Source organism: Miniopterus natalensis, chromosome 3 (genome assembly GCF_054644295.1).
Source record: "Miniopterus natalensis isolate mMinNat1 chromosome 3, mMinNat1.hap1, whole genome shotgun sequence".
Classification (NCBI taxonomy): Eukaryota; Metazoa; Chordata; class Mammalia; order Chiroptera; family Miniopteridae; genus Miniopterus; species Miniopterus natalensis.
This window is the reverse complement of record NC_142083.1, coordinates 74937496-74951552: the sequence shown is the minus strand read 5'-3', so window position 1 is coordinate 74951552 and position 14057 is coordinate 74937496. Positions and strand designations below refer to the sequence as shown.

Sequence of the window (14057 nt, the reverse complement as noted above, 5' to 3'; positions counted from 1 at the left end):
GATGGGGGATGCGTTCCCAAGGAAAACCTGACAAAGGAAGAAAAGCTCCACTGAGCCTGGAAGGACAGGGCTAACCTTGTCAGCAGCCCCCGAAACACCACAAGAGAGAGGCTGCACAACTAGGAAAAGATCAGAAAGCCAACATCCTCTGAGTGTTCCTCCTGCAACATTGGCTCTAACTGGCCTCCGCAGACACTCTGCGGCCACACGTCTCACCTTGACCATCTTTAAGCAGGCGGGGGGAGGGAAGGAGAGGAGCAGTGAGGAGGAGTAGGAGACCAAACACTTATTAGTCAAGGTTCTCATCAACTGGTGATGTCCCCGTCATGCATCGGCCCAGACTCACGGTTCACCTTCCTCTTCCTCGAACCCTGGAAGGGACTGAGCACGGCTCGTGAGACCCTGTGAACCTACCGCTCAGGTCACTGTTGGAGATGCGCAGTGCGGCGTTCTCGGACTGCAGCGAGCGGTTCTTCTCCAGCAGCAGCACCTCCAGGGGCTTGGCTGCGTCCTAGACAAGGCAGAGTGGGGCTCACTGCAGGCCGGCCACCTTCCCACTCCCCAGGCGACCAGGCCCCGCAACCCGATCCACAGCTTTCCACCAACTCTCTATCTGATTCTGACACATTACAGAAATCTGACTTCTCCTGAAGATGACTGATACATATGAGGAAAACACTCAAGTTCCTTTCCAAAAGGAATCAATTCAGTTGAAGTAATTTTTCCTTTTCTAGACAACTATTCTCTATTCTGTCCCCAAATTCAAACAGTCTAAACCTCTGCGTCCTCTGGCAATCGGGCTGGGCTGGAGAGCCACACACCTGTCAGAAAATGATTGTAAAGGTGCCAGCCACAAAAAGTCAGCTGCTTTCTGGGCATCAGGAGCAGGATTCCATCAGATTACTTAAATTTTAATTGGCTACCAGGTTACCACGTGCCATTGTCACCTTGCCTATGTAGATAATAAAAGTTCCTAAGCCAGCCTTTTTGGGCCGATTCTTAACACAATCTGAAATTGTTTTTATTCAAGTTCTTATACTAACTTAAATCACAATTTCACTGAAATTGAGTTATCAGTTTGGAAAACATAACTTTTCTTTTTAAATAAAGATAATTTGCTTTAACTTGGTTAAATGTTCTTCAGGAATGATAGGTCAGCTGTAGGCAAGAGGTCTCATACAAATACTGAGATGCTGAAGCTTGCCTAGGGACAATCAGTCACTGTGGCCATGTTGAAGCTCACACACACTAAAACCAAAGTGAGACCATGTACCTGTGTCCCAGCTCCCTCGGATGGTGTAAACTCCATGGACTTCAGAATACTGCGAAGAGCAAGACAGGGCGGTTATTTCCTACTCATACCTTTGGTAACAGCCATACTAATGAGCATCAACATCACAACCTCCTGCTCTCCAGGAACGGACGATCTGACAACTTTAACAACTTCCCTGGCAGCATTATATCTGATAATGTCTCTAGAATAACTATTCAACTAGCAGTTGGCCAGCAAAAGTTTCTTGCCCGGCATGTAAATCATTCCATATGGAATCACACCAGGTCTGTTCAGAGTATAATTTTAAAGTTGAACACAGGCATAACACTGATGTAAGTGGAATGTATTTGTAAAGCTTAGTGGGGTGAAAGAGTTGGTACAAGGAAGCCAGAGAGAGAAATCTCAGCACCCCAGGGCTGTCGCCCCACATGCTCACTTGGTAGTTGGTACCTGGGGATTGGGAAAGGGGCAAAGAGCATGACCCCACAGCTGGATGGCTCAAAAGCTGGCACAGACCTTCTCTGCAGCTCTGGGCTGGGGAAGGAGCACCATCACAAAGGTGTGGGAGAACAGGTTTATTTCTCCTTTGTTCTCTTTATCATTGAGATCACATCAGTCTCTGGCCTGTTTCAACAACTCTGAGAGCTGAGTGAGTTCAGGTGCCCAAAACTGCTGTTTCCAGCGTTCCTTTAGTGTGGATACTGCTTTCTTTCTGTGAGTCTACTGGGGAGGAAAGGGCAAGTGAGTCCACGTGGGTGCTCCCCTCACACACAAGGGGGAAGGTGGGAGTGCGGGCTTACGTCCCAGGCACAGGTCACCTGAGTTCTCCCAGCATTCTCAAAGCCATGACTTTAGCCTCTGCCCTCTTTAAGCTCCACGGAAGTGTCACCAGGAGAGTACAGTGTGTAGAAATGCCCAGGGCCCTGGGAGACCGCTTTCTGCCACAGCCACCAACGAGGTTTGGTAAGCAGCTGACCGTGCTTAGTTTCTCTACGGTTGTACCTTCGCAGTGGCCCTTCTCATGTAAACTAACAACACAGAATGAAGAGGAGCTAATGTGGGTAAACCATGTAATTTTATTTCATAGGGTATTATGGGAAATACCAACTCAGCTCCATCCCATGAGACAGAAATCTGGAAGTTGTCCTTTCTCAGTGGCCATCACGTTGTCACAACTATATTCTTGTCCGAGAGCCTCTCTGGGATTATGTATAAGAAGATGGAGTCTCTAATTTATACTAAAAACACCAGTGTCTCTTCATTTAGTGAACAGATATTTACCAATGACCTATTATGTGCCCGAAACTGGAGAATCAGAACCACTCTGCTCCTCATCCTCATGAACATCATGGGCTCTTTCAGAGAAGACCAAATCCAGAAAGCATGAGAAAGAGAAAACCTGTGGGGCCCTTGGCAGGAGAGACCTCATCGGGCTGGAGACAGGGCCTATCTGTTGAGGAGTTTGAGATGGGGCTCGAAGAAGCAGGATGATTTACAGACCATTGGGGGTGTAGGGACCCCAGGAGAGAGAGGAGAAGGAAATGTGAGCATGTGTCCAAAAAAGCACTTAAATCACGAGGAAGTGGGAGGCCAAGAACACATTTTATCAGAAAAGCCACCGAGTAGGGTAGCTTTCAGATGCTGATGTGGCAGTGGGGGCTTCGGTGTGCAGATGCAACAAAAGGGCTGGCAGGAAGGTGGGAACGATGCTCTGAGAGGAGGGTGTGAACCAGCTAGGCAGGTAATGGGCACGAGGGGACAGGCCTCTGGGACGGGGAAGTGGAGGTTGGGAGAAGAAAGTCCTGGAGTCTAAGCAGCCAGGGAGGTGTGAGGCCAGGTGTACTCTTTCAACTGGAAAATGTTTCCCTGCTGCTTCTGCTTGGGGATCTTATAACTGAAAAAAAAAAGCTCTATTTTACAATTTCTAAAATGGTAATGTCTCCCCTGATTCTGTGCATACTGGCATACTTTAAATGCGCAGTTGTATAAACAGTCCAAAGAATTCAGGCACAGGCCTAGGGGAACACTCGCAGTGTTGGGCAGCCCAGGACATGGCACTGCGGTGTAGCGTCTGCCAAAGCCGAGATCCGGGACCCGGGGCTGCCCCCTCACTGCCATGGCATATTTTAGCAAGTGTCCCCAGTGAGTGGCTGAACAGGCATCACCACACTTACTTTAGCTCTTTCTTCACCTCTTCATAGTCGGCCTGTCCTTTGAGTTTTTCTTCCAGTTGCTGAAAACAGAGAGGAATTTTATTAGTTCCCACATCTGAAATAGGTCGGTGGACTCTGCTATAAACTGAATGTCTGTGCCCCTCCCCTCCCCTGCCCCTCTGCCAATGCATTCCTTGAGATCCTAACTCCCTTGTGCTGGTATCCAGAGACGGGGCCTTTGGGAGGTGATTAGGGCATGAGGGTGGAGCCCCCATGAATGGGATTAGTGGCCGTACAAAGGATGCCCTGGAGATCTCCCCCCCAATCTCTTCTGCCCCATGAAGATTCAGAGAGAAGGCAGTTTAGGAGGGAGCTCTCCCCAGACACCAAATTTGTCAGTGCCTTGATCTTGAACTTCTCAGTCTCCAGAACAGTGAGAAAAAAAATGTTTATTGTTTATAAGTCCCCGAGTCTAAGGTATTCCGTTATGGCAGCCAAAACGGACTAAAAAGATTTCACTGACTACATTCCCTGCAAAACATCCAGTGGTCCCTGAGAGGGAACGCAAACACATACCAATGAAAGTTGATAACGTGTGGCGTTGTCTTTTGTCCTTCACTCTGTGGTCTGGTGTAAGCACACACACACACACACACGCACGCACGCACACAATATAAGGCTGTAACATAAAATGTGGAAAACAATAGGAAAAGGCCATTCTGTATGAATACTGTGAAATGGCAAATAGAATGAAGAGAAGCTCTCCTAGCATTTTAAAAGCAACATGTGGTTTTTCACAAAGTATGTTTGGCTAGCTGATAGCTGATGCATACAGTCACTTGTCAACACCTTTGGTGGGACCCTGCAAAAAACAGATACAGCTCCTTTGTTGTTGGGGTTGTCATCAGAAAGGCATCAGGAAAAAGCATTTGTAGGGAATCTTAGGAGCAGAGGCCTATTCAGCTGGTGGCCAGTGGTTTCCCTGACAGTTCTGAGTCCTGTGGGGAGGGCCCTCCGAGGGTACCCTGGCCAGCAGGACCATAGCAGGACACAGTGGACCTCCTGATGGCCCTTCAGAGGAAAGGTGAGGGGCTCTGGCCAGGGGACCCAGGGAGTGACAGCACGTTTCCCAGGCAGGATGATGTTTTAATAGGCTCCATTAAAGTCTGTGTGCTCGGTGGGCACTCATGTGGCTGTTTCTACACAGAGCTCGGCAGGGTTTCCTTGTCAGGAAGGGCCTTTGGCATAGGGTGGTCAACAGCAGTGCTTCTCTCTAGGAAGGTGTTTGGGACTAGTTTGCTTTTTTCTCCCCCACAGGGAGCTCTGTTGGGGAAATAAGGCAGCTTATTATAAAACACAAAGACACAGCTTGGGGGAGGTTTCTAACGATTTAGCGTGTTTCCAAGCCCTGGTGAACAAATTCCAGTGCCAGAATCAAAGCACCTCCCCATCTCCAGGGCTTCCAGTTGCCTTGTGCTTAACCAGCCACAAGGTTTAAAGCCAACTGAGTACGTGCTCAAGTTGGAGGAGCAGATGCTCATCCGGACATCAGCTTGGATATTCACCTGAATCCCACCCTACTCGCTGTTTCAAGAATTCAGGTGTTCTGTAAACAAAAGTCACTCAGTCCATCTTTTCTATTGCATTTGCTGGCAGTTTTGTGTATTTTCCATTGTGTAAAATTGCACTGCCCTAGTTCCTTTTTAAGACCTCTTGCCAACGTTATGTTTATAATGGTTTCTCAGTCATAATCAAACAGGGTAGCATGCACTCATTTTCCGACAAAAGCTTCTCAGAAGGTGCTCATGAAAAACTGATTATTTCATTCTTCTCCCTGCAGTGGAATAGCAGGAAGCACTGATGGCCAGCCCTCCCAACAAAGCATTACCCGGTGCTGCAGGGGTACAGAAACACCTTTCAGACGGAGGAATTCACTGATGCTGGATATGAAACACACACAAAACTTGGTCATGTTCAGAGATCAGGAGAAAGACAGGAAGAAAGGCAGAGAGGAGAAAATCCGGAGCACTTCAGAACACGGCATGGCAGTGAACCTGGAGTCAATTCTGCCCCTGACAAGTTGGGTGACCCTGGACGTGTTAATAAACTTCTCATCTATAAAATGGGATAACAGCAATGACCAAAAAGTGTTGAGCTTAGGGGAACAAGGCAAGGACACGGTGCAGATGTTGGCACTGTGGGCCCTGGATATGGGACCATTATCATTGCCAAGTCCCAGTCCATCTTCCTGAGATCACAGTTGCTGGTCTTTGCAGACCTGAGGTCAGTCCTGATCAGAAGGCTTTAGGATTGGAGTCTGTAATTTGGTTGGATATAAGTATTCACTGAGAACTAAACAGCTTCCACTGAAATTTTTGCCACCCACTTGAGGGTAGCTTAATTAAGAGCCAAGACCACACCTCTGACAATGTCTCTGGCTTGTTGGGCAAACGGATCACTTCCCCCAGGATCTTGCCACTGCTTCCCGAGTGGGGCCATGTTTGCCCTTCCACCTCCCGTGGAAGGTTCACTCTGTCCTTTCCTCCAATCTGCTCAGTATGCCTTCAACACCCCACCAGGACAAGGCTCTGGGAGGCTCAGCCCTGGGCTCCTCTGCTTTTGGGATGCTGATGCTAGAACTTGCTCATGCCGTCCAGGGTAAGTATTCCTTGTGGTGGTGGGTGGGTGCAGTGGAGGCACATGCATGGGTCTCCCCTATATCGCCCCGGGCCAGACACTGCAGGGCCTGGCCTCTCCTGACCTAAGTGACCTCCACCACAAGGCAGCGATCATCATCATCACGCTTGTTCGCCTAATGAGTGTCAAATGGGATGTGGATGTTAGAGCTTTATACACTGAGATGTCGGTAAGATGCTTGTTAAAACATTATCGAGGGCAGCCTCTGTGCAGAGTAAAAACACTGCCTGGTAAGGAAACTTACATAACCAAAGAGGCAGCATCTAGAAATAAAGGTGCTGAATGACTCTAGAAGCAGTTATCAGTCTTTTATTCCTGTCCCAATGTCATGAGGGACACAGCATGCTCTGTGGCTCAAGAGGACCCATCAGCACCTTAGGAGGTGGGGTGAGGGGTGCAGAGGAGTGGGAGGCATGCACAGTTTGGAGGCAGTCCTGCAGGTAATTCTAATACACCTGCCCACGAATGTAATTTATCCCCATGGGAGATTGGCATCCTTTTAGCTATCTTTTCTTATAAATATAATTTTAAATTGAGACTTTTGGTACCACTGTTTTCTGTGCTATAGTGAGCATAATGCAGGTGACTGCCTCTGTTTTAAAGTGTCCCAAAAGAAGACCACAGCCTAGAGAGTTATCAAAAACAGCAACCTTGCAACAGCAGTTGGGTTATTTCATTAATTACGAATATAGAATTGTCCTTTACAAGAGGCACTGTGCTTGAGCACTTGTGAGGTTAGGCAGGAAGAAACTTCTACTTCTGAGTCTGTTTCCATGTCTATTTAAAGGCTATAGGACACACACTGTTTCTGGAGAGTGATGCATTTATGGTGAACTTGGCTTGACAAATCAACACGGGGACAGAAAGACTGGTAAACATCCAACTATCAATTTAGCCTCAAAAAATTACAAGTCAGTTGTCCAAGAGAAGGAAAGAAACATCAATCGCAAAGAGATGGAGTTTTGACGTACGAGAGAGGGAGACCAATTAGTCCTCAAACCCATTCCATTACAGGGTGCACCACCAAAGTGTGCTGGTGCAGAAACCCCATAAGCTCAGGACACTCAGTAATCTCAAGATTCTGCTCCTTATGCCTCCCGCCCCGTGAGACCAACCTCCCACATACCTAATCTGTGACTCTCATTAGCACTTATCTCAAAGAACATTGTTCATGTTCGTGGCAAAGCACCCAAAACTCCAAGAAGCTGAGATGGTTGGAAGCTGCAGCAGCCTCAAAAAGATCCTAATTTGAGCCCTGCACAGTGTGTCTCAGAGTCCCCAAAGCTGGACAACATGGTCCAAGAAGAAAAGCGCCCGGGGAAGGGGATGGAGGGGTTAGGAGAGGGAGGAGGAGAGCCCTGGGAGTCCAGGGAGGGTTGGCTGATGCTTCTGTGTGGCTACCACCACTGGGTCAGAGGCTGTTGCAAAAGCATCAGGCTGTCAACTTGACAGGTCTCATTCATAAAATATTTTCCTAATAATTGTATCGCTGCTTAGTTTAGACTTGAGACTATAAATTATACACATTAGGGGGGAAAAAAAGCCCTGGGAAGGTATCTCATTCAATTAACCTTACTCCTTTGGGGAAGGCTAATGCCTTTTGTGTGTGGGTTCGATATTGGGGAGGTCTTCACTCCTGGCGACAAGGGGTTAAGATAATTAAAATCAGAGAAGTCTTGTTACTAGAGGATATGTTTTGATTATTAGATCAGATGAAGATAAGGGAGCAATAATTTTTGAAGAAGTATTGCCGAATTGTTTCATTAACTGCACAGTATTAAAGAATTCCCCCAAGATACGGATAAAGAACATTAATTTGTGAAAACCGCGTTTCATTTTTTGTGAAGGCAAACATTAAAACCTTAACTGATTTAGAAGAAATTGCTCTATAATAAAAAATGTAAGGTCTACAGCCTCCCTCTTATGTAGTCCAATGCCGAATGTATTCGAGTCAAATACTTTAATGGTAACAGAGGAGAGGAAAGGCAAATTATCTAATAATAATGCCAGTGCTAGGGTCAAAAATGGCTATATCATGAAAAAATTAGATTTAATCTAGAAATAAAAAATGGTATTCACTGAGCAGGCTGATGAGAGAGAAAGACACACTGAAGAATAAATGCAACGGTTGATGACAAATATGACCAGGTCTCAACCATCTTCCTAGTCGCAGGACCGTCGTCCTTGAGGGGCCTAGGCACCGAACAGTTTCTCAGGCAGTGGATGAAACCCACCCCAAAGAGGCAAAGAAGAAACTAGCGAGGGGGAGCCATGGGTTCCACCGGTGCCAGCGAGGTCTGGCCAATGAGCTGCCATGAAGACAGACTTGCTGGAAACTTAGCTCTGGGTCAGAAACATGGTCATGTGTTGAGAAGAAAATTTTCAATGGAAAAAAACCCCAAGATGGACCTAACTATAGTCTAGAATTACTCTATATAAGAAAAAGTTGTCCTGACATTTTTATAACTAATCTTGACCCACCTTATTTAGTATACAATGACTACACTTGGCAGTCACTCACTCATTCATTCACACATCCAACAAATGGACACTGAGTGGGGGCAGAAGGGGGCCCAAGTGGGCATCACTCAGGAGGGACGTCAGAGCAGGGGAACGTCTGGCCTTGGAGCAGGGGCCCCAAGCCCTTGCTGGCCCTATCTCTTCAGAGTCAAATACAATACTCTGAAGACGCCCTCTGGCTCTGACATGCTGTGCATCTACGGTCCCAGGACTATCTTCAAATTTCCTTAGTAACTTCAACAGATTGGAAATACCTTAAATAAAGTATATATATATATATTTCAATATAATGAAAAAGGTTCCAGGTTCTGAATTTGGGACACAAAGTTATGAGGAACCCCAAGAGGATCTAGCTTTGGTCTGGGCTGCTGTGATTTCCCTGGAAGGAAAGAGAATGACTGTGTGAGCTCCCTGTGTTGAAACAACACCACATTTGGGGTGCTGTGGTACATCACAGGCCTGAGGGACAAAAAATGATCCTGCAGTTTGAGAGCATGGTCCAGAGGGCTTGGGGCACCTCTTGATTTCATTTCATTTGGGTACAGGGGGAGCCCAAATTTCAGTGTGCTGGGTCCTCCTGCTGGCAGCTTCCTCCAAAGGCCAGGGAAGGCCAGCGGAGCTGGACTAATGGCATGTTTATACAGATGGCCTGCGAACTTCCAGCCACTCTAACCCACCCAAGAGCACACAGAACCTCCAGGTCTAGCACCGTCAGTCAGTCCCAGCTCTCAGGCGGTGAAGCAGTGCCAGGGGTGGGTGGGCGGGCACTGAGGATGGGGTTTCTACCAAGTGTTGGAGGTGCTGCCCAGGCTGGAGCTCATAGAGGGGTTCAAAGTCTGTCTCCCCGCCTTGGGATCTAGAATTCTGCTTCTAGATACTCTGTAGAGGTTCAAAGTTGCCATATTTGTTGACAATTCCAGATGCGATACCTTCCAAAAAACTCTGATGAAGCTTATACACCCATGCTTCTGACTGAGGTGTCCCAGGGGCCTCATGCCTTGTTATGCTATTGTCACTGGATGGAAAAACTTGTTGATGGTTGGAGCTCAGACTAAGAAATACCCAAGCAGTCACCTTTGCTTTTAAAGGAGATCAAATTTTAACCATTATCCTTGCAGACCACAAAAATGAGAATACCCTGTGCAATGGCCAAGGCAGGGCCAAGGTGGCAGCTTCTGAGCCACGGCCTCCTGCCATAGTCACCATACCCACTAGCCTCCCAGACATCGAGGGGCAGAAGCAACCCATTGAAGAGCTCTCAGGGCATTGGCGGGGGGCCAGAACCACCATGTAGGTCAACCCTGGGCTCCCTCCAGGGCCCCGTGAGAAGGCAGGCAAAGGGTGTGCAAGTGCACACCCGGCGCTCCCTTGCTGCCGGCCCCCACGGCCCCCACGGCCCCCTTACTTTGAGCGTGCTGTTCTTGGCACTCAGCTGCTGCTCCAGCTGGGAGATCTGGCTGGCCGAGTTCTCCCGCAGCTTGGTGAGGCTGGCCTGGAGTCTCTGCACGTCCTCCACCAGCTGGGCGATCTCCCGCTCTTTGGCGGCCAACTCAACTTCGAGGCTAGAGCGGGTCAGCACCTCTATGGCCTGCTCCTGGGAAGGAGAAAGGAAATGACAAAACTGCACCGGCGTCAGGCAGGTGCTCGAGGTTAGCTGTGCAGGCAACCAGGGCAAACACAGGCAGATGGGAGGATGTGAACAGTGAGCTCATGGTAAGACATTACTTGCTGCCTCTGCTTGGACAGGACCTGCTGACTGCCTTCCCCACACCACCTTTCCATCTGCGTGGTGAGCTGCCATCGGCATTTGTCCATTCAGCAAGCATTTACGAGGACCTCCCTTGGACGAAAGGGTAGAAGTCCCTTTCTTCACAGGGCTTCTAGTCGTGGGGTGGGTGAGTGAGATGTACTAAATCCATTTATTAGTGGCATAAAGCATGTTGGGTGGTGATAAATGCCAGAGAAAAGCTGAAGCAAGAAGGGGTCACAGGGTCAGACTTGAGAGAGGCAGTTGGGGTTTTTAATAAGATGGTCAGGAAAAGCCTCATGGGACAGTGATATCTGAGCAAAGATCTGAGAGAGGCGACAGAAAGGGCCCTGTTGGTGGCTGGGAATGAGTGCTTCAGCCAGGGGAATGACAAATGGGAAGGCTCTGGAGTGTTCCAAAGCGTTCAGATTCTCCCACCAGATGGGATTCAACATCCTTTCAGTTCATTACTAAGGTATCTAGATGCTATGCTGTTTGACAAACTGATTTTCAGAGTCAGCATTTTAAAGAGTTAAAAGATGTGGAAGAGGCCCATTTGGGGTTCCTTTACTTAGAATTCTTATGCTGATTGATGTTTTAAAAAACTTCCCCCCTTCCCCAATTTGCTCATAGTGGAAAATATGCAAAACGGGAAAGGTGTAAAAAAAAAAAAAAAAAAAAAAGAGAAAGTTAAATCTTTAATTCCACTTCCCAAGGACTAAAGCAGTACATTTGTCAAGTTTTGTAAGTAATGATAGCTCCTGAGTGATTCTGGAAGCTTTTCTTCAGGGCCGGTGCACTTTTGGGCATGGCTGATGGGGTGGGGAGGGTACAGCGTATGGGTGTCTGTGACGGCAGAGGCCTGGGGCAGCTCACACTGCAGTGTGGAATGAATGCGCCACCCTCGCTGTCATCCACTTCACGTCTTTTAAAAAATTTTATTTATTTATTTTGCAGAGAAAGAGAAGAAGGGGGTGGGGGAGGGAGGGAGGGAGGAAGGAAAGATGGAAGGAAGGAAGGAAGGTAGGTTTATTTGCTGTTAGGCTTATTTGTTGCTTCTTGTATGTGCCCTGACTAGGGACTGAACTCACAACCTTGGCATATCAGGATGATGTTCTACCCAACTGAGCTACTCAGCCAGGGCTCACTTCACGTCTTGATCTGGCCTATACTGGGGTGGAAAACAGCAGCTGCAGCTCAGCTGGCAGGGGCAGCCATGCCATTCGATGCACTATGTGCTTCTCACGCACAGGGTTTTCACATTTGGGGACAGCCAGTCACCCAGGGAAATACTTTTTCACATCTCCCTTCTGGGAAGCTAAGGCATTTACCATTTAAGAAAATAAAGGTTTATGTGCAAAGAAATGACTCCTTTCTGGTCCTTTGATTTGTATAGTATCGTAAAGTAAGATTTTCATGTCTCCCGACTTCTGGAAGTTCTGGACACGGCCCCGGGCCCCCACGAGCACCTTCCCTCCAGCTTATTTAAAAGGCATATGCTGTCCAGACCAGTTCAGTTCAGAGTGGGTTCCACAGACTGGTGCCAGTCCACAACCGCTGCTGGTACACAGTGAGGCAAGCATAGAAATTGAGTAAGTGTTTAGAAACGTTTATAGCAATTGGACATTGCTGTGACATTTTTATTGTCTTTTATAAAACCACCAGGCTGTTGACAGATTGGAAATTTAAAAATAAAAACAAAACTCTCCTTTACCAGAGTTTGGGAAGCACCACCCTAAATAACACTGGGGGTGGCGGTCAAGGTCAGGGGGCGTAAGACGAGTCCCCTAGCAGTGCCGGGGGGTTAGCACCGAGGAGAACAGTGAGAGAAGTACTTGGAGGCAAATCCTGAGGAGGGAGAGGGGGCACAGTGGGAAAGGGCTAGTGGATCTCAGCAGAAGGAAGAGGGGCTCCATTTCAGCGTGAGACACCACAGGGTAAGCACGAAGGTTGGAAAGGTAGGAAGCAATGTACAAGGAGGGACCGATGATGAGAGGCCAGCTCATAAAAGGAGAGGCCATGTTGGTGACTGATGGTGGCCAGAGGTGCCTGGACTTGTGGCGACAGACCTGGGGGAGCAGTGAGGGGACACGATGGCAGTGATATTCAGGACAGTCTTATGGTGGGTGTAAAATGAGCCATGTTACCTAATTTAACTTATTTATCAATATTCCAACCTGAGGGATGACAGCCATAAAAACTGTTTCAAGTGCTCTTAGGGGAAGAGTCTGTAAAACAAGCCAAAAGGTGACCTGGGGTTTTAAATAGGCAAGCAAGTTACTGTATCAGGGGCATGAGGTTCAAATAATACAAGGTGGGAAAGAGTAGGCTTAGAGTTGTATGTGAAACACAGAGCTTATTCTTATATTATTATTTACTGATTATTGTATTATTTTCCATATGAACAACTGTAAACCTACTTTTGTCCCACTCTGTATATATAAAAAACATCAGCTCTTAGTGCTGAACCTGGGCCCATGATGGGAACCTGGGGTAGGCAGTCCCAAAGGGCTGTCTGCTCAACTTCTGAGGCCCAGTGTGGCTGGGCCCCAAGCTGACCATATGACCTTGGGCACATCAACTAACTCAGAAACCTGGGCCACAGATTCTTTATTTATAACATAGCAAAAATAATTTTTGTCTTGCATAAACTGAAGTGAGGTAATATACCCCAAAGCAGTCAGGCCTTGGAAATAAGATAGAAAAGTTCACCCAATTCTAAGCCCAAATATGGCTCGCTTCCCCTCATACATGAGGACATCCTTGTTGCCTCACTGTGAAGACACATGGGAAACTAAGAAAGAAATGAACAAGGTCCCAGGAAATGATCAACAGGCTGCAGGTAGAGGGAGAGGCCTGTGTCTGGGTGATAAAGCTGGGGCCTCTCAGTCCTAGGGCATAGCTAGAAAGGAAGTTGTATAACAGGGCAAACAGGCGAGTAGGGGTGGCCTTTACAGCTGTAGGGAGGTCAGCATCAGGAAGCTCGGATGCTGCTGAGATAATTACTGAGAGATGAAGCATTCATGGGTTCAAAGAGGGCCGGGATCATGGGTTCCTGGTTTCCATCCAGGCCTCCACTCAGCTGTACCTGAATCACTTGGGGGCTTTAGAAAATATATGGGTCCTGGGCCCCACCCTGGAAACCATGGTTCAGGGGATCTGGAGTAGGGCCCTGACTCCCTGGTGATTGTGATGGGGTTTAGGGTCAGGACCCTGGCTCGGACTGTAGCCTCTAAAGGAAGAGACTGGCTTTTTTTCCAAGTGTGACAAGAGGCCCCTGTGGGCACCAGAACAAGGTCCTGAGAGTCTGTCCCAGAAGGGACAGTCCAACAACTCCAGGCTTCCAAGGCCTATAAGGGCATCCTAACTCCTCACAGGGGCTCGGGGCTCTGATGGCTCAGAAGCCAGGAAAGGATACATGGGAATGCTTTGTAGAGTCTAAAAACATTGTTTAAAAAAAAGGGAAGGGCTTAAGATCATGAAAGTGGCGGTGTGTTTCCAAAGGGAAAAACAGAAAAACAGAAGTTACTAGGTAGTAATCCATTAAATTTTGTCCCTTTGAACCCACTTGCCTCCCCTCTCTCCCAACCTGCTTCTGTGAAATATCACACGTTGTATAAGTGTCTAGGAGTCCTCCTACTGAGATTAGAACATCGAGGCTGAAAAA

General features: G+C 47.7%; 1 protein-coding gene across 5 annotated transcripts in view; it reads right to left on the bottom strand.

Annotated features, from left to right (window-relative positions):
• CUX1 (cut like homeobox 1) overlaps positions 1-14057 on the bottom strand; it is a 336917-nt gene that overhangs the window by 71512 nt on the left and 251348 nt on the right. For 3 of the 5 annotated variants that reach the window (XM_087815583.1, XM_087815585.1, XM_087815587.1), the window contains exons 11-14: positions 10049-10237; positions 3448-3506; positions 1274-1322; positions 415-511 (exon numbers count right to left, since the gene is read on the bottom strand). In XM_087815583.1, the coding sequence (XP_087671709.1) occupies positions 415-511; positions 1274-1322; positions 3448-3506; positions 10049-10237 (394 nt within the window). The remainder of the gene's footprint in view (positions 1-414; positions 512-1273; positions 1323-3447; positions 3507-10048; positions 10238-14057) is intronic. The other 2 variants (XM_087815584.1, XM_087815586.1) reach the window with 1 other exon arrangement.